General features: G+C 36.0%; 1 protein-coding gene across 1 annotated transcript in view; it reads left to right on the top strand.

Moving 5' to 3' along the window:
• Positions 1-21,723, top strand: part of ROR1 (ROR family WNT receptor 1) — a 163,928-nt gene that overhangs the window by 120,172 nt on the left and 22,033 nt on the right. Inside the window, exons 3-4 of the mRNA XM_088153570.1 lie at positions 6,563-6,850; positions 8,854-8,884. Coding sequence (XP_088009696.1) covers positions 6,563-6,850; positions 8,854-8,884 — 319 coding nt within the window. The remainder of the gene's footprint in view (positions 1-6,562; positions 6,851-8,853; positions 8,885-21,723) is intronic.

Below are 21,723 nucleotides of genomic sequence, written 5' to 3'. Positions count from 1 at the left end.
GCTGTATTCCAGCATGTCTCAAGAATGCCAAATAGACAAAGCAAGTTCTAGTGCTATGACTTTGAGATTTTTCTAGATTTATCTCATAAAATTATTGAGACATATGGTGAAAAGGTAGAATTACAGTTTTTATAAGAGGCTGTTAAGGGACTAGCATTTTTTGAAAAATTTGTGGGATCCCTTGAGTAGCTGAGGAACTAAATTACTGTGACTTTGTTTGAAAATTTTTTTAGTTACAGGACATTAGCTCTTTTGTTTGCTTTTCGGCTGATAGCGTGTGTGCTTTTATTTGAGAATTTGTGTTTCTTCAACATTAGATTCATGAGTAATAGAGGTGTGAAATGTGAAGGTCATACAACAAAAGTCGCCAGAGTAATTGACCTAAGTACCATTCACCAGCCTGCTAAAGTGTTTCAGAAAATGTGCAATTTATTTTGGATTTTGCTTGATTCTTCCTACCACCTTTGTTTAAACTCCAGTGAGGATAATGAATGTCTGACCATTATACACAAGGTAACTATATATAATAACCTTTTCATGGCTCACCCAGTTTTCTTGCTTTAGTTGAAAGATTAATAGATCAGAAGGCCAAGGGACGCATTTTATTGTACATTTCTGTTCCAGATATCCTGACATTTCTGGTTTAAAAAATAGACCTTTCAAAGGCAAAGAAGGGGCTAATAAGAAGTAGATCATAAAGTGACTGACTAACTGCATATCTTTGACTTCACAACATTTATCTTTAACAAATAGATATCCATATATGAACACACACATATATACGCATGTTTTACATTTGCCTATGCAGTTTTTTGTACATTATATGCTTGCTTCAATGATATCAAAATCCATGTTTTTATTCACTGGTTTACAAAATAATAAGGATTTTTGTTTATCTTTTCCAAACCACTTATTTCCAAACCACTTATGGTGATGTCTGACATTTTATGCATTTCTCTGGGTAATAGTTTATTTTTCTTTTCATGATTTCACACAGGCATTTCAAACTGCATGAATTGTAAATAACATTTTAAAAATAATTCTTTATAAATAATTTTGGCCTCCTACTTAATCATAAAATATAAGTAAAGAAAAGTTTCTTTTTCTTTTACTGCTTTCAGCAGCTTTCACTGTTTCAAGGCTTTGGAAATTTAAAAATGAGTTCAGAAAATAAACTGGTTGAAAAATCTGAAAATCATAAGAAGGTAGAGAAAATTGTCAGACATAGCATGCTGTCCGTAGAAAGACAGAAAATAAGACTTGCATTCAGGGCGTAAATCTTCTTTGAGTTGAGCTTTGTTCATGGGGACTTCCTGGACACATCAAGTAGTTCTTAATTGCCAAAAGCCTAGAATATTTCTAATCCAGCCTTTAATTACCTGGTGCCTTCTAGATGTTGTGGACCCCAATTTCTAGCAGGAACAAATGTTGACCCTCTGGTCTATATTTACGTATCTTGCAGCTTATCCTTTTTAATTAAGAATGTTAAAGGATAAAAAGAAAGGACCAGGGAAAGAGTTAGGGAAGTGATTACCACAGGACAGATGCAAGAAGATTCCTCATACCTGGCCTTTTAAAGTTATATCATAGATGGGAAGGGAACAGAGCCTCTGCTTGGAGTCTACCTGATGCAACTATATAAAGCCATATGGGTGATCTGGATATACCTTCTTTGGCCATTAGTGCAGAATGATCACTAGAAGAAAGGCTAACCCTTAGCAGTCAGTCAGGGAAGTTTGTCTAGAAAAAAGTTGGAGAAAGAACAAATATTGTTCTTGCTTTCAGCATTAAGAGAAGGAGTTAATTATTTAAGAAGTTGACTTTTAACTGAAGCAGATCCCCGTTATAAAATTAATAAAGGAACATTGTTACTCATTTGAATCCCCTCAATTGACTCTTACCTTATTGTTGTCTCTGGATGGAATGCCTGAAAACTAATCACTTTTATTCCTGTAATATATTTATGTTGAGTGAAAGGTCTTATCTTATGCTTGGGAATGAAATGAAACTCAGACCACAGGGCTACATTTAAAATTATATGAAGGGACTTCCATTTGTGCAATGTACTATCCTGCTCATGCCTCCCTCTTCACCCCACCCCACATATAGACCTTTCCAGAGCAGATCTGGGAAACTGAAGAAGGAAGAGAAATCTGTTTACCTAGGCAGATCCTATCCTCTTGGAATTGGGCCATCCAAATATACCATTGGATACAGCCCCTGCAAGCATAATAATTTGGACAGAAACCCTTTATATTAAGTCTGATGCAATGGTAGCAATCTGGATGCTCTTAGACTAGTTCTGCATACACAATTAAATACAATTAAGCAAGAGGCTGTTTGATCTCTTGATACTTTTTCATTTCATACACCTTAGCTTTGAGGCTGAATGATATAATGCTGTTTGGTTCTAATGTTAGGTACTGTAATTGTGCCATTTAAAAAACTACCAAGTTACTTGTTAAGGCATTAAAATTGTAATAAGGTCCAAAAGTTGATGCTTGCATTGTTAATTCCTTATAGCTGATATAATTGTGCGTTAACCACAACAATAGCTGTAGTGCACAGTGATGTCACACAAGAAATGTTTTCTGGCTTGGGATACATACTCATCTGATCAACATAGCAGCCTTGAAGCTTTCATAAAAATGAATTATTCTTTAGTGAATACATTCAGTGACTACATTTGAGAATTTGGCTTGTATAGAATGAACTACTAAAATACTTTCTATGTCATTTTCTTGTCTCTGCATTCAGTACATTTCACTAGAACATTTTGGAATCTGATTCAGTTGCATTTGATTTTCAAATCTTGGCAGATAATTTATTTACAGCAGTACAATTTATGTAGTCTGCCTATGAGCACAGTCATATATAAAAGTAGAAGTAGTAAAGTGTGTTTTTTTAATTTCCTGTCCATCGCCCACATTGGATAGTTGGAATCTGATGCCTGTTGGTTGTCTTGGTATATCAACTTGGGTAATTATATAAACAGTGAAACAATAAAGCTCTCGTGCATTTTCACAAATTTCTTTACATGCTTAATTGAGATTTTTGATAAAACAGAACTAAACTGACAAAGCAAACCAGTGGCTAGTCTTTTTCCTGTTCAAAAGATTTATTGATATGCTTCATATGAATTGCCAAATAATCAAAACAGGTCGGTTTTGAAAACAACCCCTGACCCATTCATGGGAAGTCCTAAAATGAAATCCCAGCTGGGCATGAAGCTTGGTGGTCAGTTTTGGGCCAGTTGATGTCACATAAACTAAAATGCCTTAGGAAAAAAAAACATGTTTACTGTCCTGAAAGGAAGTGATAAAAATAAGAAAGGAACATTAAGCATCTCTCTGGTGCATTTTCTTGATATAGGCCTATATCTCCCTCCTCCTCATTGGGTTATGAAGTGCTTCATTAGAAAGATATGCGGGGCAAAGTTAACAGTGCAGACCTAAGTATGAAAGTTTACTCCTAGAAAAATGTATGTATAGGACTGTCTTCCTAAACCTGATTGGTTAGTACTATAAATTCCATAACTTCCTAGCATTTTTGGTTTCAACACATCTGGAGGATATCAAGAAGGTAAAGATTTCAGCATAAGTTGGTGTAGGTTTTACAAATGTGATCATATAAAAACAAAATTCTTCATTAAAACATTATAGAAACTTTAGAAACTGAAGCTAAAGTATAAACATCCAAACTCCTGTTCTGAAATTTAAAGGTTTTAATGGGAAAAATACCTAAATGACCACAGAGAGCAATGAAAAATCTGAAAGTTTCCTGTTCAGCAGTGTCAAGATGTGAAAGTTGCAAATAGGTACGGTATAGGTATACATATTATTCCATATAAAATGTATTTTGTATATAAAAGCAAACCTGCAATTATTCTATCATACTCACACAAACATATACAAACAAGAAAAGTTGCCCAAAAAGCAAGTTTAATATTTAGGTTTTATATTTTGTGTCTCCAGTTTGTACTCTTAAGCTCCTGAAGGTGACTTATAATCTTCAGTATTTGCATTGGCATCCAGTCAAAACCAGAAACACATTTAAGACAGAGTTTTCCAGATATTATCTCAAGTAATTTAAAAGTTCATTACAGGGCACCCACTAGGCCTGCTATAGTCAAGGTCTGTCAGCAGATTTCAGTGGCTACAAATAAGGCATTAAAAGGAAGAACACTTTGTAGGTTAATACTTGACATTCAAAGTTTAAGACTGGGAGCAAATCGTTTTAACAAATTAAAAAGTGCAATTGGCTGTTATTATATGTGGTCTGAAACAAAAACATTTAATATTAAAAAATGTTCTATGAAACTATTTTTTGGTAAATAGCAAGTCTCAAATGAAGGCTGATGTGTATAAAAACTGAAGGCTAACTCTGATTTATGGTTACAGTCCTTAAATCCACTGTGATAAAGAACTTTTATTGAAGGTAATGAAAGTCTTTTGGTAGAAGAATGTATAAATTGAGATAGGATTTAGTTTTGCAACCTATTTTCAGTGCCAGAGTTCATATCTAGTTTAGGTAAATCAGTTTTACTGTTACTCTAGAATTGTAAAGTCTGATAGTACCTGCATTACTTCAGTATTATAATTTTTATAATAGGATTATCCTTATAATCCCCTTACAGAGCAGGGATCTCAAACAGGAGCACCTGCAGGGAGAAGTCAAAGTCTGCAGGAGTAATGCTGTGCCTGCCATCATATAGATTTTGAGATCCCACAGTCCCACCCATGTGATTGCAGTGTGAACACCCAGTGTCCAATCATCATGAGTGCCAAATGAGGACTACTTTATTAGCTAGACCAAAGGCTGTAATACTGAGCCCTTTTTATAAATAGGTGCAAGAAACTCTAGTGAGTAAAAAAGGAAGAAAATGAAAAGTATTATGCTATGCCATTAAAAATGAATTTATTAAATTAAAAAAAAAACTTCACTGTGAAAAAAAACAAGCTTTTTGCCATTTCACTCTGTTCACTTCTGTTGCAGTAAGGGTCACCCAGTGACAGTTTGGGTTGCTGTTAACACTGAAGTTGGCTGGGTGGCATATAGCTTTTCTGGGGAGAGTGGTAGAGGCAACAAAGCTGTTAGCTGTGCAGAATAAACTATAATGTATAAGGGGGCCTCTGTGGGACCTATATGAATTTTTGCTAAAGACAAGTGATTTATTTTGAAGCATGCCAGATTACTTTTTTAAGGAAGGGAATTTAAAAAAACGTTAAAGGAAAATTGACCAGAGAATCAGAAGAGCATGAGATGGAGTGTTTGCAGACATTATGTTTGTCTGACTGGTACATCATGTTAAATCTTCTATTTCTGTATTATTTCTTAATATATATTTACTCGTTGTTCAGTCATTAAGTCGTGTCCGACTCTTCGTGACCCCATGAACCATGTCGCGCCAGGCCTTCCTGTCCTTCATTGCCTCCCTGAGTTTGCTCAGTTTCATGCTCAATTTACTCATTACCTTCTATTAATCATTATGGCTACACCAATAATTCCCATGGCACCCTGTAGATCCACTCTCCAACGCCTTTAACCAGTTGCAACTTCCCTGCTGTCCCAGCAAAAGTGTCTTCTGTGCCTGACGGAATGCACTGAGCTCTTGAGAAGCTGCTTCACGGCTTTGAAGAACAGATCCAAAGTGGGGGCCTTGACTGGAATGATTGGCAGAAGCTGTTAATTATACCTTGCACGTCCTTTGGTTCTTTCAAAGGGCTGCATGTATTATTGTATCATACTATATAAGTAGTATTGTATAGTGAACTCGAACCATTGTGTATTTAACTTGAGTCACTGTATATTGAACTCAAATTTTGCTATAGTAGGCTCTGTTCTTAACTACGGGTTGTCTGTAACCGGGCATTCTTAACCCGGGAACTACCTATATGGTAAGCAGAAAACTAATACATATATACGGGCCCATCCTACAATTGCCGTCAAGGTAAGCAGTGTTACCTTGAATCAAAAAAGGTGTAAGAAATAACACGGCAAAGAAATTAGCGGCATGAGAGAAGAAATGTCGCTGCCTCCTACCAACTAGGAGGTACATGCAGTGTACTGACATACTCAGGATGCAGAAAAACTAGTATTTATCCTCTTAATAACATAAAACTTCTAAATCACTATCTTTAAAGTGTAATCAATTTCCACATAGTAAAAAATCTAATCTAATTTGAATCTGTGAACTGTCAATATGCTTTTGTTAAATGTGGATTTCCATGGGAATTCTAACGTGCAATTTGGCTTATGCTGTATTTGCTACTGATTTCATTATCTGAAGAATTTAGTGAGAAATGCCTAATTATTTGAAAACCTCCATGGGGAATCCATTTTTCCCAACTTAAGATAAAACTATAATAAAATCCCTGTTTTACATATGCTTCAGTAAAATAGCGATCATGTCTTATATAAGCTCCCTTGGTTTAAAGCTATATTTATGTTCCAACAGACTTTTCTTATTTGCTTTTTAGACACAATCATTTGATCTTTTTAGAATAATGTGTAGAGACATGTAGTTGCCTCAGCTAATTCCTTTTCTTTGTGCATTTGACAGATTATTTCTTGACACTTGATGAGCCGATGAACAATATCACCACTACTCTAGGGCAGACCGCAGAACTGCATTGTAAGGTTTCCGGTAATCCTTCTCCGACTGTGCGCTGGTTGAAAAATGATGCTCCTGTCGTGCAAGAACCCAGGAGGATATCCTTTCGTGCAACAAGCTATGGGTCCCGATTACGAATAAGAAACCTTGATACCACAGACACTGGTTATTTTCAGTGTGTGGCAACAAATGGCAGGAAGACAGTCTCTACAACTGGGGTATTATTTGTGAAATTTGGTAAGAAGCTGCTGCTACCCACGGGAAATTTGATTTTAACAAACATTTCCTAGCTCTGTGGATGCTGATGTCATTTTTGGTTGAAAAGTGGTGATAGGGCAGAGGTTTTCCTGTCCTATCTTACCAAAGTAGACTTTTTTTTGAGAATAACAGTGCAGTTCTTTATTCAAATTGCTGATTTTTAGATAACAGCTTTAGCTGAATATTTTAACGCTGTCATTTGCAATAAAAATACAGTTCTAATATGAAATGAATAATAACTTTTTAAATACTCAGTAAAAGAAGCAGGGGCAGGTTTGCCATGAAGGGCCAAACTGAACATTATATAGTATATTTATCTGAAAGGAAAACTTAAGTTTTGTTTTAATTACTATTTAAAAGGAAGTGTGATATTCATTGAGAATATTTTCTTTTTCTGCCTAAACTTTAAGAGTGTAATTTGTGGTTGTTTTCCTTTCATGTAAATGCAGTATTTAATATGCATATTCATTTAAACTGATTCTTTTCCTATGACACTAAAATAACAGTCATTCGGTAGTGGGAGTGATAAGGGATCAAGATCTGGTACTGAAATCATTCCCTAAATATTGTAATCTCATCACAATATTCCAAAACTAATATTCTGGAATAAATGTCCTGGAAGAGGAAGTTCCATTGGTCTTATTGGAAGTTCACCAAAAGGTTAATTTCCAGCTTGGAGACTAAGTGGATTTTCTTAAGTGTTATAATGCATAGTGGAAAGGTTAAACACACTGCTATCCTGATTCTTCATAGCCCCAGTCTCCTATACTTACTATTTTAAATAACAAAAAAAAATGTGCCTGCTAAATGCTTGTTCATGATAGACATCAAGCGTAGTTTGGTCCATAACCTTCTTATCTAATGGTTACTGGTGCAAGTAACACTGATTAAATTAAGCAGAGTAAACAAAAGTTTCAGGAGAAGTAAACTGGCAAAGATGACCGTAGCTATGACTTCAATCACTGAAGCTTTCTTAAGAAGAAATCTACAAGGTCATTTGAGGCAAAGTGTATGTTGCTTCACAAGAAGACCCTTTACTATTTATGTGGACAGTTGAATATTAAACAATGCAATACAAAAGCTGTTTTTCAGGAAATACAAGTTTAAACCTTCCTTGAAGACAGTGAATGATAGCTGCTTGTATCAGACTATAGTTGATAGCTATTTCCCATTCTTAAATGTTTGGGGAATCTTTTTAAAATGAACCTCTATTTCTGTGCTATTAAAACTGCAGCACAATATTCTATTTTAGAAAACCAGACCTTGATTTACTAAATTATTTTATTCAGAGAATTACAATATTTTGCAGGGAAACTCACGTATGTGAAAATAGTTCGATGGTGACTTCCGTTGTCTTTCAGTCTCATAGTTTCTGAAAGAATATATTCAAAAGCCATAATAATGTATAGTGATGATAAAAATTCACTGTGATAAAGTGGACAGACTTACTGTCAGTGGAAAAAACTAAAACAAGTAAATAAGTATTATAACCAAAGTAAATTATGTGGAAAACAAGGTCCCTTCCGTCAAATGTTGTCACCTAGTGAGACTTTGGAGGTGCGGCTGTGCGGCTCTCCACAGCTGCCTTGGCCCTTTGAAATCGTTTCCCACTTGAGATTCAGGGGGAGGTAGCCTTTTAGCCTCTTTTCCCCCAAGCATTGGGATAGGATGCCTTAACAGTATGCCTTGCTGGGAAGCGTATGATGTGTTTTTATTTGTTTTTAATTGGTTGCTATGAACCATGTAGGATTGCTGTAGGAAATAGGTAGCCCTGTAAGTTCTTTAAATAAATAAGCATGTTTATCAAATTATCTGTTAAAGTAGAGGGCTTGTTCATAAGGGCAGCTTGTGTTATAATCATTGCTTTCATTTTAGAAATTCAGATAATAAAATAACATAGCAGTTGATGGAAGTGAAGTTTTTTTTTCCTGTGACAGTGCATCTTACACATTTTTTTTTCCTCCCAAACCTAACTTCTCTAGGTCCTCCTCCAACAGCAAGTCCAGGAACATCGTGAGTTTGTTAATAATTATATTAACTAACTAGTACTTTAAATCAATATTTAAAAATATTCTTCAAAAATTATGAACGGTGCTATAAATTAGAGATATATTATCATTATTGAATGTGTGTGGATGTTAATATAATATCATTTCTTTTTATGAATTCTGTATTTATTGTAGGAGCCAAGTTTTCAGTTTTTAAAATAATTTAGGGTTTTGTCATCAAACAGGGTAGGCAAAGCAAAATCTTACCTGAAGTCTCCAGTGGGGTTGGGGCTGGCTCACATAGTGCTACTCTGAATGGTTTGCAGATCCCTCTGCAGGATATAAAGCTAACAAATTAAATAATCAGGCTGACTAATTTGCAGGATGCTCATCCAACAAAATTCATGGTCTCAAACTAGCAAGACAAGGTTCATCATATAATGTATTTAATAACTGCTCATGAAGAATACAAAAATTTCAAGGAAGATTTTTTCCTTAACCATACTCGCACTTTTTAGTCCACATTTATACCTATTTTGGACCAGTAAGAAAATATTTTAGCTTCCCAGGGCTATCTCTTTTTAATGTTATAGTAGCCATTCTTGAAAAAAAGAATTTCAAAGGGAAAGTCTAACATGATAATTGGGTTTTTTTTCAGTATGGATTTCATTCTACTAAAGGTGTTAATTAATTCAGCAACAACAGGATGTTTGTGTTATCAGCAACACTGGTTTGTAAATAGTCGTTGTGCTGCCTCTACATCATTTGAGATTTAACTTAATTAGCACAATATATACTTTTGGGTTTCACCACCCTCTCATCTTACTACTTATTGTTTTTCCCAACATATATTTGTGTGTGTACGCGGGCGTGTGTGCATAGAAAGTGTAACAAAGCAAAGATTTCTGTAAAATATGATATAGCACTTAAAATATAAACCTGATACCAAATATTGTAATAATGCCACAAATAACTAATATTATTATAAATTAAAATACGTATAATTCTGTATCAGTGGAGATCATTTTTTTTTGTACTTTATAATTTGTTTCTCTAGTATTTTAGTTGGTGTTGACTAAACAAACATTTTATTAATACTGAAGCCATAAGCAATAGAAGAGGTCAGGAAATGAACTAACTGCATTAGACTATACATTAAATATTACCTGTATTTAGATAGTACAGAGTACACCAATCTGGGAGAAAATAGATCAGACTGTCACACAGCACACAAAAGATAGGAATGGAGTCTGGAGGGTAGTTGTTAGGTCATGTGTGAGATCATTAGTATATGGTCCCCTTTTCATTAGTAACATGAAACCATTTTGTTTTCATACATATTTTTAATTTTTTTTAAAAAATTATTTTATTTATATGGCCACTGATCTCACCAATGCGATTCTGGGCAGCAAATAAGGATATATACTTAACAAGAACGGAGGTAGTATTTTCCACTGTTCATATGCTTGAATCTTCTGAGTGGATTTAGCTGTTTCTTTTTTGCTGTTGAATCCCTGCCATAACACACTTTTCTTGATTTCACTTTTTGATGGACTAAAATGTGAATATGTATTTATAACATGTGGGAAATTGGGCAATTAGAGTAGTTTACATAGGATTGGCTGGAATGTCTGTTTACTTGAAGTAACTATCATTTAACATATTGACACTTATTCTGACCTGGTTTATGTAGGATCGCTCTGTAAATTTTCCAGATTGATTATGTATGTATGTATGTATGTATGTATGTATGTATGTATGTATTTATTTATTACAAAGCAGTATGTATGTATATCTTTTTGTATTTTCTAAACATACTTCCTTCTGAAGTAAGAAGGAAATGACTGAAGCACCTTTGTGATTCTCCAGCACGTTAAAATCTTCTCCAGCAGTAATCCATTATTTGGTACATATTGGAACCTGAGATAGTTTCCATGACCCATTGACCAGCCTACTGCTCTTTTAATGGCCTCAGAACTGGGTTACTTTCTTAATTTTAATCTGCTTGGCTGCTGCCCTGACAGATCAGCAGTCAGAGGGGAGATAGAACGGTCTGCTGCAGACATGGCAGAGTAGATTCCTAAAGATAAGAGGATTTCATAGAAGGGAAGAAAATACTTTTATCCTGAGAAAATGTTGAAGTGCTAGCCTTTTCTATCATGATGTCATTTTTTCCCCTTTCTGCACTTCTGGTATCATTAGCCTAGATTTGTTGATGCACTTACACTGGTATAAATTACTTGCTGAAAGTTCTGAAGGAGTAAAATACAACTTTCAGATATTAAACTAAGTGTGAAACCAATTTTACCTTCTAATGCAAACTTGTTTTTATGGTGTCATGTTCCATTATAAGGTACCGTTTCCCCTCCACGTATAAAATTTTTTGGAAGCATTTCTAAAAAAAAATCAAAGACATTAGACTACTTCTGTGAAGTTGAAAATGGGCATTCTGTTTGATGTATCAAAATAAGTAATTTGGTACAGGATTGAAGTTATGATAATTAAGAATCTGAGTTTTGCATAAGAGATCTCCAGCTGAGGTTTTAGTTGGTACTCTTAGACAGATACTCCATTTTCAGCCTTAGAGCTCCATACTTGAACATGGGGAGACTTCAAAGGGTGGAGAGAATGGGGCCATGCCCATAACCCTTGTCCCCACTTGCCTCCAGCCTCTATGCATTCAGACAGGAAGTCTGAAGAGGAGTGGTATCATATGTTCTGTGGCCCAAAGAAATCAGGGTGCCATTTTTTGTCTCTTTCTCTCATTTGAAATGCTTCCTATAACCCTAGTATGAAGTGGTCTTGGACTCTAAAACCAACCCAAATGTGAACTTAGAATGTCAGCATGTTATTCTGATTTTTCCCATGATTGTTGATAAATCACATTTTAGGATCTTGTACAAAGCCTGTGTCACTCTTATCTGTGCCAGAATGCCTTCTTTGTAGAATCCACCACAATATGCATGCATTATCAATGGCTGCTTTTATCTTACAAGCTTTTGTATCAGAAGAACTCCTTGTAAATGAAAGATTTTTTATTTTTTAGACTTCGTGAGCTCTCTGAAAATATAATCTTAATAATATCATGTATCTTATACTGTGTAAGAGTCTTTAAATTAAATTACCATTTAGAAACAGTTAAATGTTTAAATACAATCCAAGTAGGGACCAGGCACAAAATATGTAGCTTCTGCAGTTTGCTTGGCATTCCAAAGTTCTGTACATTAACTTCTTCTCTTTAATCCAGCAGCAGGGCTGTACATATAAAGCATTTTGTTAAGTTGAAATCCAGCAATTATGTGCTATTTTGTAGGGAGGGGAAAGGGGATCTGGATTTAATCTGCATTTGCAAGAAGACTAATGTGGCCTAGCTGCCACTTGCCAAAAATATCAACCTTCTTAAATCCTGTCTCCTTCTTTTGGAACTGCTAATTAGAATCATTTAATTTTTTTTTAAAAAAAACCAGTGGATACTTCTAAGTAATCTCCAGTGAATCAGAAATGATAGAAAGCTCGGTGCTCCAAAGTTTGCATAAGCTTTTTGTATCCAAGTGTGAATGGAACGGGAATTACCTATTGAAAAGCTAGTTGCCTGATGAATAGGAATTTGGATTGCACCTGTCATAACTAATTTTTCTGTAAAATAGGTTTCACTGTAGCTACTTTGCAAATAAAATAGAATTGTCAGTGTGTTCTAGAACCTGTGGATTTTGAAAGCATCTGTAAAGATCTAATTATAAGATTAACAGTTTATTTTTTTCTTCAACTACAAGGCACAAAAATTACATTTCTTGAACATGTTGGGTAAACCGACAGGACCAGACCTTGAAAAGTCCATCTGCCCACCATTGGCAGCAGGAATGATATACTCACAGTTTCCACTGTCCAGGCTTCTGGCTTTCCTAGCTACCTCCTGAGTTGTGAAGCCTATGTCTCATTAGATGAACAGAACAACTTTCCAGAAGGAAACACCCCAACTGCTCAATTTCCTGTCCTTCCTCCATATTATTAATGGCATTCACCCCAGCAAGTCTACATGTTAATGTTTGGATCAGTTCTGCCAAATTCAAAGCAGTCTGGCTTCAATATTTTTGGCTTGTTACCATTATGCAGTTTTTCAGCAGTTCACTTATTCAGATATAGATGTGAAAGAAGATGAAAATATCCTTTTTTATTTCTCACACTCCTTTATAACTTTCAAGGCTTCTACAGAATTCTCAGTAAATAATTTTCTTTGTTTCATTCTAAAGAGGGAAAAGATAAATGACTGGTTTGCTTCTTCTTTATTACAAATGTCAAATATACAATTTTAGGATTTCCTCAAAGTGTTATTGTAACATGGTTACTGCAGATCTCCGGTTTTCAAAGATCTTAGCTTCATTTCCTTAAAAGAAATGAAAGTCTAACCTTTCACCTTCTTTCTGTGTGTCAATCAGCCGAGGGATGTGGTGATTCTTGTGTGGCAATTCAAGATGTGTATATAAAGATCTGGTTTCAAGGTTCTGAGATATCCAGCATTCAGAAAGAAGAACAAGATAATCTGAGCTTGTAACATTAAGACAAACCGAGGTTGCCATTCAGTATTATCCATTGTGTTTGGCAAACAAGACTTAATAAAAGACACAGTAGTAAGGCTTCAGACACTAAATTTCCCTTTCATGAGCTGCAAATCCAGTTTTCAAACATATAATTTAACATCACAAATGTGTAAAATAAATCGCAATCAAGAAACACAAGCCTAAATAAATGCTCCATTGACTTATATTGATTTAGAAGTCTACGTAATTAATTTGAGGCATACTTCTTGCTTCTCATTAAAATATCAAACACTTAAAAATTCTGTTTTTATAAGAAAGCTAGTTTGGTGATTAGAATGATCACCGGACCATGCTCAAAACAGAACTTGCTGGCTAAGAGACGCGTGCCTTTTCCCTGGCGGGTGGAGGGAGATCTGCAAGAGGCAGGGAAAGAATGAGTTGTGGCTGTGTTTGTCGGAAGGTATGTGCATACGAGTTGGTAGCGATTAGAAAGCCTATGCATATGATTGGCTATTGTTGCAAATGGTCCTCAGAGGCACAAGGGATGCCCATTGTTGCACTGCTTCTATAACAACCAGGGTCGTCAGGTCTCTAAGATCAAATGTGGCAGAATTTATGGAACTAAACCATTTGACAGATCCTTGCTCTCCTGCTCTTTCCCAGAGAAAAGCAAAATAAAAAATCTTCACTAATTCATTAACAGAAATTGATCTTTAGTGTTTTTTGCTCCCGTAAAGTTTCCTATCAGAGACTAAGCTAAACACTAGCCCTTAAATGCTATAACTGTTAAAATGTATGTAAAAATCTTAAGAGAACTGATATCTGTATTTATACACTGAATTTGTTCATCTGCACATTTTGCAGTTGAAATTCACCTGACTCAAACACACTCCAGACAAACTTCATGGCACGGGCCAGGTTATTTGTGGGCCCAACTCTTCCCAGTTGTTTCTACCCACCCCACTAGGTCCAACAGAAGAGGCATGCTTCAGGTCCTATCTCTTAGGGAATGCCAGCCGATGGGACCTTGGAAGCAGGCCTTTTCTGTTGCAAAACCTACCCTTTGGAACACCAAGGCACCTGAGATCCACCTAGCCCCAACTCTGCAAGCGTTCTGGAAAGCCTTAAAAGCATGGTGGTTTTCTTGTGCATGGGGGTTGGGATGTTAATGGGGCCTGGGACATGAATGCCATTGTTGTGACTGTTGTGGCTCTTGGCACCCCCAGTATGAATATTAATCATAATTATATAATTGTTTTGTTGAGTTTTAACTATGAGCTGCCCAAGTCACTAAAGTTGCAAGGTGTGTAGTCATATAAATCTATTCAAACAAACAAACGTATGCAGGGCTTCCTCCACTGCTACGTAATGAAAGTATCAATCCAGCCGATTTAGTCAGAATGAACTAGATTGTCGAACAAAATCAACCTACCCTGTTCACCTTGTCTCATTTTTTTTCAAGAGCAGTTGTTTAAAAAAGGCCAAACAGGAAGGAGGACACAGCAGAGCTGTAGAAAAAGCAGTTAAAGTGGAAGGTCCAAATTTTGAGAGAAATTTGCTTTCATTTCAGTTGTTTCATGTTGTTGCTGCTACTGTTATTTATGAAAATGACACCCCTCACAAAGGTATCTCAGGAAGAAACAAGCAGGAGTTCAGAAGGATATGCAGGCAAGCAGAAGCTAATTATGATGAATGAAGACCTATTTTGTTGTTCTACTCAGTTGCCACCAAACTCAGAGGGGTTGTATTCACATGACCTCTAAGGCATATCACAGGCAGTGAGGGATGAAACCAGAGGTCTTGGCTGGCCAGTCACCAAAGGGATATCAGCTAAGGAAGAGAGGGCCAGGCACCCTGGTGCCACTAATTTTCTGGAGTACGGTCCATGTTAATTCGTGGGTTTCATTTGGAGTAAATGGATGGTAGATGTATGACAATAATAGAGCCAAAAGGATTTAATATTGAGCATTTTCCAAGCAAGTACCCAGCTTCTTGTGTCCCAAAATTCCAGTAAAACTTTACCTTGGGAGAGATCAGCAAAAGTCCACTGAATATCCCTCACTTAAAGTCCTGCAGTTGGAGAGGTCTGATAAAAACGTAAAAACATAACCCCCCCCCCCCAATCATCTTGAACATTTTTTAGTATTTATGTATAGGGTTGTTTTTAGAGTCTGATTTTAATTGATTAATTAATTTCAACTATTTATATGGTATCATTTTTTAATGGTTCTTGGGTCTTTGGTTTTAACTGTGAGCCGCCCAGTCACCCATTGGGGGAGATGGGTGGCATACAAATTTAATTAATTAATTAATTAATAAAAAATAAATAACCCTTCACCAGGATTATTGAATTGTCAGTCACAAAACAACTCTCCCTTTTCCTTTCCCCTCGCTGGACACCAAATAACACCTGCTGTCCCTGTACCCTGCCAAACTCTAAACCAATAACTCTTCAAGAAAATCTAGATTTGTATTAGAACTTTTTGGAGGAGTCCCACAATGATTTGGTGATGTCCCAAATTGGTGTGAACCTGATTCAGGCTGAACTGTATGCAAAAGCAAACACATTATAATCATGTTAATGAAAAAATTAGTTTGGGATCTCTAGGTAACAACTAGAGATTATCTAGCTCGGCAGTCAGGGGTGTCCTAAGGGTATGGTCAAAAATGTCAAGATGGTGGCCAGAGTGGTACAATCAAAGCTCTGCTCATTTTTAATGCTTCCATTTTATGAAGTGCTGTGTACTTTCAAAAAAGATCTTACCTGATAATAGTTTAGGCTGCATCAACAGTAGTGAGGTTTCTAAAGTACGGGAAGTAATAATTCTACCTTGTTGTAATTAGTTAGATCTGTACCTTAAATAAGATGTCCAGTTCTGGGGACCAGCATTAGAGAGAGGCAACGAGGATTACTTGGAAGCTAGAAATTAAATTACATCAAAAGGAAAGATTGAAGAAATGTTTTGCTTTGAGAAAGAAGATGGGTTGCAGGGAATATGGTAGGACTGAAAATATCTGAAAGGATGTCACACAAAAGAAAGGCCTGTTTTTGTATTGCTCCAAAGTTCAGGACATGGAATAATAGATTTAAGTTACAGGGAGGTAGATTTTGATTGAATGTTACAAAAAAAGTTCCTATCAGTAAAAGCAGCTTTGACAGTGGAATCTGTTAGTGAAGGCAGTAACAGATTTCTTGCTGGATGTGTACAAGCAGAGGTAGATGTCCATCTGTCAGGAAAGTTTTAATGAGGATTGCTGCACTGAGCGAAGGATTGGAGTCAGTTACTTAAATGGCACTTTCTAGCTCCATGGTTCTGTGAAGCTGGGGTCAGATGCCTTCGGTTCAAGAAGTTACTTGTTCATCCTGCCAAGAAAATACAATAGATTTGAAAGATGATGTCAATTTAAGACTTCAGCTGAAGTATTTTTGATGATTCAGTGAAGTTCCATTCTGGCAAATTGAACAAAGCTTGATGCTAGCCCATTGTATTTGATTTAATATCAAGAATCCGGTGAAACCATACACTTTTCCACACCAAAATAATTTGACATTTATTTCCCTGTGGAGAAATGCTTTAACTTATCGTTTTGAATCTGTATTCATGGTTGAAATGTATATTTTCCATGCTGGCTACCAGAAACCAAAAACAATAGTTCTACCAGAACAAAAGCTTTCTGTCTTAGTGCAGGGTGACTTTTTGGTAGAATGTGAACATTTTATAACAGAAACCTTGTGATGAAGATGACTTGAAACCCAATATGCAACCAGTAAGACCAGAAACTTTTATTGCTTTCAGCGGAAGAGGGCACATTGTAAGCTATGGGGCCCAGACCAGTTCCATTTAAAGCTAACAAAGTTATCCATTGTTGTAAAGAAGTGTCAATCTTGCAGACTTCAACTTAAACAAGTTTACCTTGTGCTTTGCCGATCTTTGGAGTAGCCAGTGGCCTCAATCCTTGGGAATGTGTTTATTCAGTCTAGTAAAAACATTAAAAAGGGGGATAAATCTCTGGTGACCTGAACTGCTTTTCACTGCTGCAATAAACCATAGGACATTTAGAAAGGACTTTTAGAGGTAAAGATAATATCGTTTCCATAGCCTGTGTGTATATTATGAATTTGAGTGGTAGTTGCAGAGGTCAGTTGCAACTTATATTACTTCATCACAAAATCATTAAGGGCATGGAAGAAAGATGATAAGGTGTTACATCATTTATTCTTGTAATTCAGACCATGCACAGTGCCACAGAACTAGTTGCTTTAAGGTAGTAATGTGGGAGGAATATAATTGTAGAAGTCAGATATTCAGCTGCTATGAAAAGGGATCAAACATTGACTTCACAATGTGACAAAGTTACTGATTTTGTGAACAGCAAAACCTGTCATGGATATTATTGTGGAAAGAAAAGCCGATTTCTACCTTTTTAGGTAGTTAGATGGTCAACTAAGCCCCTAGCAAACAATTTCCTTTTCATCCTTTGCATGTTTATGGATAAGTTATTTAAACATTGCTCATATTCAGGTTTATGTCCTGGTTCAAAACACTTGAGCAGTGTGGTGGTGAGCAGTTTTCTTGCACTACATCCAATCATGCTGTTGAACATCTTCTGAAGTTCGGAAGAGGCTTATAAGAGAGCTGAAGGTGGAAAATGGATAAATGTTGAGATAATCATATGTACATTATTAGCTGATACTCCTGCTTGGTCTGGATTTGGACTTAAATTCCTAGTGTGAAAGCCAAGGAACAATATCATCTGAAATTGTATCTTATTTGTATTAATTTTGGTACATTGGTATTAATTTTGGTACATTGGTCATCCCTTTGCTGTGAGTGCAGGCTGCTACTGATCATACTAATATCAAATCTAACTGTCCGCTAACAGAAACAGTCTTGTAGAAACAGCTGCGTATGTTTTGATTCACATTTAAAACATTGCTCATAAATTTAACATAGCTTCATTGTTTGGTAGCATGCAGGCATATTTTTAGAAATAATACTTGGCTGAGGCTACAGTAGATTTTTGAAAAATGCTTTGGTAAAATACATGTTTTCTATTACCAAGCCACGATAAGAGTTTCTCTTGATGTAAACCAGCTTTCTGGCTGGTCCTAGACTCAAGCTTTTAGACATGATAAAGTGCAACGGTACAAGTATGCTATAGCAAAGTTTATTAAAACAAGGTTTTCTTAAAGAGACAGCTTCCTTAAAATATATCTGTAATCTCCAGTAATAATTTTTCCAGTGATAAGCCAGATTTATGAAGTGATTAATGTAACTAGGTTTATCTGTAGCAATTAACATTAAGAATATCATAAAAATCATTCTTGTTGTGCCACTTTTAGTGTAAGAGCATTCTCCTTCTTATATACTACATGTTTATACTTTTTCTGGTTTGTCCTTTCTTTGATATCCTGGAGGTTGGAATGATGTGCAGAAAGGAGAAGAAAGCCTTCTAAATTCTACTCTTAACCTTAAAATGTTTGCATGAATTGCAAGTGCTTACGAAGGACACGGCTGGGATTTTAACAAATCTATCTCTATTCTAGGATTTCTCTAATATAAACCATAAGAACCATCATTGCCTAGATTGCTTGTAAAGTCTAAAGTTCCTTTGTAGTTGATGGGATTTGACATATCTTTTTAGGAAGGAAGAAGCTAGGATGAACTGGAGGGATATGGTTTGTTTGTTGCTTTTTTCACAATCAAAAAACCAATAGAAATATATACATAAACATGTGTTTTTACCAATCTCTATGAAGATTTTCTTTCCCTGGTAACAGATGTGTGGCAGTGCAAGGATTACTCTTATGCTTTTTATGGCAGTGATAAGCAATTACATCATCATAAATCTATACACGTCACCGAGACACGGATAAAATGTTGCATATTTGTTTCCTGGGTCACCTTGTGTATTTTTTGGTCTAACAAAATAGCAGGCTGCAAACTAATACAGGATTTTCTAGGCTGGCAATTCTCAGATGCCTGTAAATTCACGTGCTGATGGGCTCTGTTTTGAAATTGTTTTCACCATCTTTGAATCGATACAGTCATGCGGTGTTTGGTCTAGTGGTGAAGGCACCAGGCTAGAAAGCAGGAGACTGTGAGTTCCAGTCCTGCCTTAGGCATGAAAGCCGGCTGGGTGACTTTGGGCCAGTCCTTCTCTCCCAGCCCAACTCACCTCATAGGGTTGTTGTGGGGAAAATAGGAGGAGGAACAAGTATTAGGTATGTTCGCCGCCTTGAGTTATTTATAAAAAAATAATAATAAAGGCAGGATAAAAAATCTAAAACAAACAAAAGAAAAGATTCTGAAAGTTTATTTGGGCCAGTCAAATGACTGACCAACTAGAGTTTTCTGTACTGCTTTTATTCCTTGCAAAGGCTGAAAAGAAATAAAGCAAGATTCAAGAAACCGGAAGAAAAATGTCCATCAAATAGTCGACATTTACTGTCATTCTTTTTGTGAGCCCTGCCTTGAGACTGAGTCTGCCTTTTTGTGAGAGGAGGAAAAGTCACCTTTCATTCCTCTGCTGGATGTGGTCATTCATGCCATATAACAGTGCCATCTGCCCACCAGGAATTCTACCAGCAAAAGGCAGAAGGAAACGCTTGGTGTCCCGAGTCTGATAAAAGTGAGGGAGGAATTTATTTAGTTTCCTTTTTCTGTAAACTGACCCACTTCTCACTTCCAAGCCTTCGGAACACGTGTGCCCTTGTGTGTGTAACTGTGTGAGAGAGAGATGCGGGTGAAATTGTGTACAGTTTTTCATACATTCTTTTTAAAAAAGCAAATTTGTCCCCAAGCTGAAATTGATTAAAGGCTTTGAGAGTCATTGTTGAAAAATTACAGTACATCTATTTTGGGGAGAGTAATGGCAAGTCTGGGGAGAGTAATGGCATTGGAGAGATACTTTTCATACTATATGTAGGTGTGCTTGCTTCAGCTTTGCTTCAAAGACTTTGGATTCCAGTAGGTCACTTCCAATAGACACCTGGATATAGTGCCTTTCAGCTTGCATAGTAATGATTACTTGTGGCCTTTCCAGCCTTCAAGAAATCATTGGGTTCTTTTTCCTTCCTAGATTTAGTAATTTTGAAGAAAAGTGTCATGAATTCTTTGACCTGAGTCAGTTCCATTCGTGAATGCAGAGCATGATCTTTGTTTTCCCTGAAGCAAATGTTCATAGTTGTCGTCTTAGGAATCAATTCTTATCTCAAGAGCAGTCTCTCCTTTTTCCGACTCTCATTAAATATAGCTTATAAAATTTTTAGAGTTGACCAATTATTCCTTTGTGAATAGCTTATATTTATTCATGTCTGTCAGAAAGAGAATTTATGAAAGGCACAGAAGTTGTATGAAGTTTTAATATTTTCACAGTTGTTAAACTGTTCCATCTATTTTAATTAAAAGTAACTCCATATATTGTTAGGATCCAACTGTTGCTCTAAATGATGTTTTAAAAATCAAGGTTTAATCTAAACAAAGTCAAATCACCAGCACCAGCAAAGCTATTTTTTTTTCTTTCACATCATACACACATGTGCATATATTGTAGAGTGGAGGGAGAAATTTCTTTTAATATTTAATTAACTTACTTTACGTAACATATTTTTAAAGTAGTTGCATGATGTTTCAACAGTCCTAATCCTTCCATTTTCTTTAGTAAGTAACGTTGAACAGTTGGGCTGATTTACTACAGCTTCTTCACCCTATTTTTGTTTGCTTTTCTATAGATAGTATTGCATGGCTCGATTTCATACTTATATCAGTAAGCACCCTCTTATATCAAGTCAGACCAAATATTGTTCTAACTCAGTCATATCTATCCAGACAGGCAATGCCTCTTAGAAGACTCAGACAGAAGTCTTTCCCAGCCTGATTATTCAGCATATCTTACCTTTCTTAGAAGTTGACTCCAGAACTTTCAACATATAGCACAAGTGGTCTGTCACTACATGTCTGTTTAAAAATTGCATATTCTTAACAGATTTTTAATTCATATTTGCATATTTAAAGATGGGAATTTGATAAAATATAAATGAACTATACATAGAATATAATGCAGCTACAGAAGCATGGCACTGTACTTGCATAATGAGTTTTAATAACAGTTTGTGTCAAATGTCTGCTCTATCCCAAAAGATATACAGAGTAATCCAACAGTTCAAGTTCAATATAACAAGAGTCACTCACAGTCCAGAGGATAGAGCAGAAAATCATGTCCATGTAGGGAAGACTTGGAAGCAAAACACAAATGATTCAAAGATAGAACTTCTTTCAAAGACTCAAATGCTTGAAGCCCCAAGCCCGCTCCTTCCAGATAT

The sequence above is a fragment of the Python bivittatus genome, unplaced genomic scaffold (genome assembly GCF_059951505.1).
Source record: "Python bivittatus isolate LINGU-HERP-01145 unplaced genomic scaffold, Pbiv_v1 ctg000700_np1212, whole genome shotgun sequence".
NCBI lineage: Eukaryota > Metazoa > Chordata > Lepidosauria > Squamata > Pythonidae > Python > Python bivittatus.
The sequence above is the reverse complement of the archived record's forward strand: the minus strand, read 5'-3'. Positions and strand labels throughout refer to the sequence as shown.